The sequence below is a fragment of the Microtus ochrogaster genome, unplaced genomic scaffold (assembly GCF_000317375.1).
Source record: "Microtus ochrogaster isolate Prairie Vole_2 unplaced genomic scaffold, MicOch1.0 UNK1218, whole genome shotgun sequence".
NCBI classification, from domain to species: Eukaryota; Metazoa; Chordata; class Mammalia; order Rodentia; family Cricetidae; genus Microtus; species Microtus ochrogaster.
The window spans coordinates 1-1,532 of record NW_004950316.1 but is presented as its reverse complement, the minus strand read 5'-3'; the positions used below and the strand labels follow the sequence as shown (position 1 = coordinate 1,532).

The 1,532-nt window shown below is 42.6% G+C and overlaps 1 protein-coding gene across 1 annotated transcript; it reads left to right on the top strand.

Moving 5' to 3' along the window:
- Window positions 1-714: 714 nt before the first annotated feature.
- LOC102002000 (acylcarnitine hydrolase-like) lies at window positions 715-1,378 on the top strand (the record flags this gene model as incomplete). Its single annotated transcript, XM_013355646.1, has 3 exons — window positions 715-813; window positions 1,036-1,176; window positions 1,298-1,378. Coding segments are annotated over 3 exons (321 nt in total), but the record flags the coding sequence as incomplete, so codon positions are not given.
- Window positions 1,379-1,532: the final 154 nt, after the last annotated feature.

Below are 1,532 nucleotides of genomic sequence, written 5' to 3'. Positions count from 1 at the left end.
GCCTTCATCTTCTGGTGCTCTGGTCTTCTGTTGAGAGGGGAGAATAATGATCATGAAAAATATTTCTTTCCAGCAAATTTTGAGAGACTCTGGGGTTAGCTTCTATTCATCTCTATTTCATATGGGTTGAGAATGCTCTCTGACCATTTAACTTCTCCTAGTAGTAATTTCCATCATTGACAGAAATAAATATGTATATGCTTTGGGAGATAGCTCAGTGCATTTTTTTAAAAAAAGTGTTTGGAGTGTAAAATCCCCAGAACCCTCAGAAGGCTGGAGAGAATAGCATGCATATGTCATTCCAATGTTCCTGTGGTGAGGTGGGCGGCAAAGACAAGGGAATCCCTGGATGTTCACAGGGCAGCTCAGCTAGTGTAGGAGCAGAAACCAAGAGGACACCCTGTCTCAAATAAGGGGGCATCTGTGAAGAAAGGGGACCTGGTCCTCCAATACTCACATATAAACACTGGCAGACTTACTCCTCTTGCATCTGATATACAGGAGGATGGCTGGGGTTAGCAAAACCACCCTAAGGGAAAAGGTGTGGAGCTCGAGAGGAGACTGCCTGATGTCTATAACCTTTGAGGAAAAGGACAAAGTAATAATTTATATTTATAACCATCGACACCAAACATACACTATAGTGTGATATTTAGGATAATATCATCCAGTTGAGATTGTAAAAATTCTTCTCCTTACTTGTTCCCATCACAGACAGTGGCCAGCCTATCTGGATGTGAGACCACAAACTCAGAGACCCTGGTGCACTGTCTGAGAGGCAAGAGTGAGGCAGAGATTCTGGTCATTAACAAGGTAAGTAGAATTGCGTGCCTTGGAACATCTAGTCAGACTTTGTGTTCTTTAGTTCTGTGTACAATATGAACACCAAGATAGCCTAATCTAAGTGTAGATTCTCTTCCAGAGTGAGCTGAGAACCCCAAGGATAGTAGGAAATGTGAAAACAGTGGAGGTAACTCAGTGAGCATCAACATACATATTTCATTGTCTTCCGCATTGACTTTTAATACCCCTCAGGTCTTCAAGATCATCCCTGCTGTGGTAGATGGGGTATTCCTACCCAAGGATCCCCGAGAGTTGTTGGCTTCTGTGGATTTTCATCCTGTCCCCAGCATCATTGGTGTCACCAATGATGAGTATGGTTGGATCATCCCCATGGTGAGTCTCAGTTCTAATCCTTTGGAAGATTGGAGACTCATATGCTAAGCAGTGAGAACTAAATACACATTGAATCCAAGTTCATCAGATTCCATACTTTACTGGGTCTTCTATCTTCCAGATCATGGGCTCTGCTAAGGCAATAAAGGAAATAACCAAAGGGAACCTGGAGGCTTTAATGAAGAATACAACAGTACAAATGGTGAGATACCTCTGGTCCTATCCAAATAGAGAGGTCCCTCACATCTTCTCTCAGACAGCATCCCTATTAACAAAAGTAAGCATATATGTGTGATTTTGTGTGGGGTGACCTCAGAGCATGAACCTTTTTTACCTATGTCCTATCTCTACCCAGG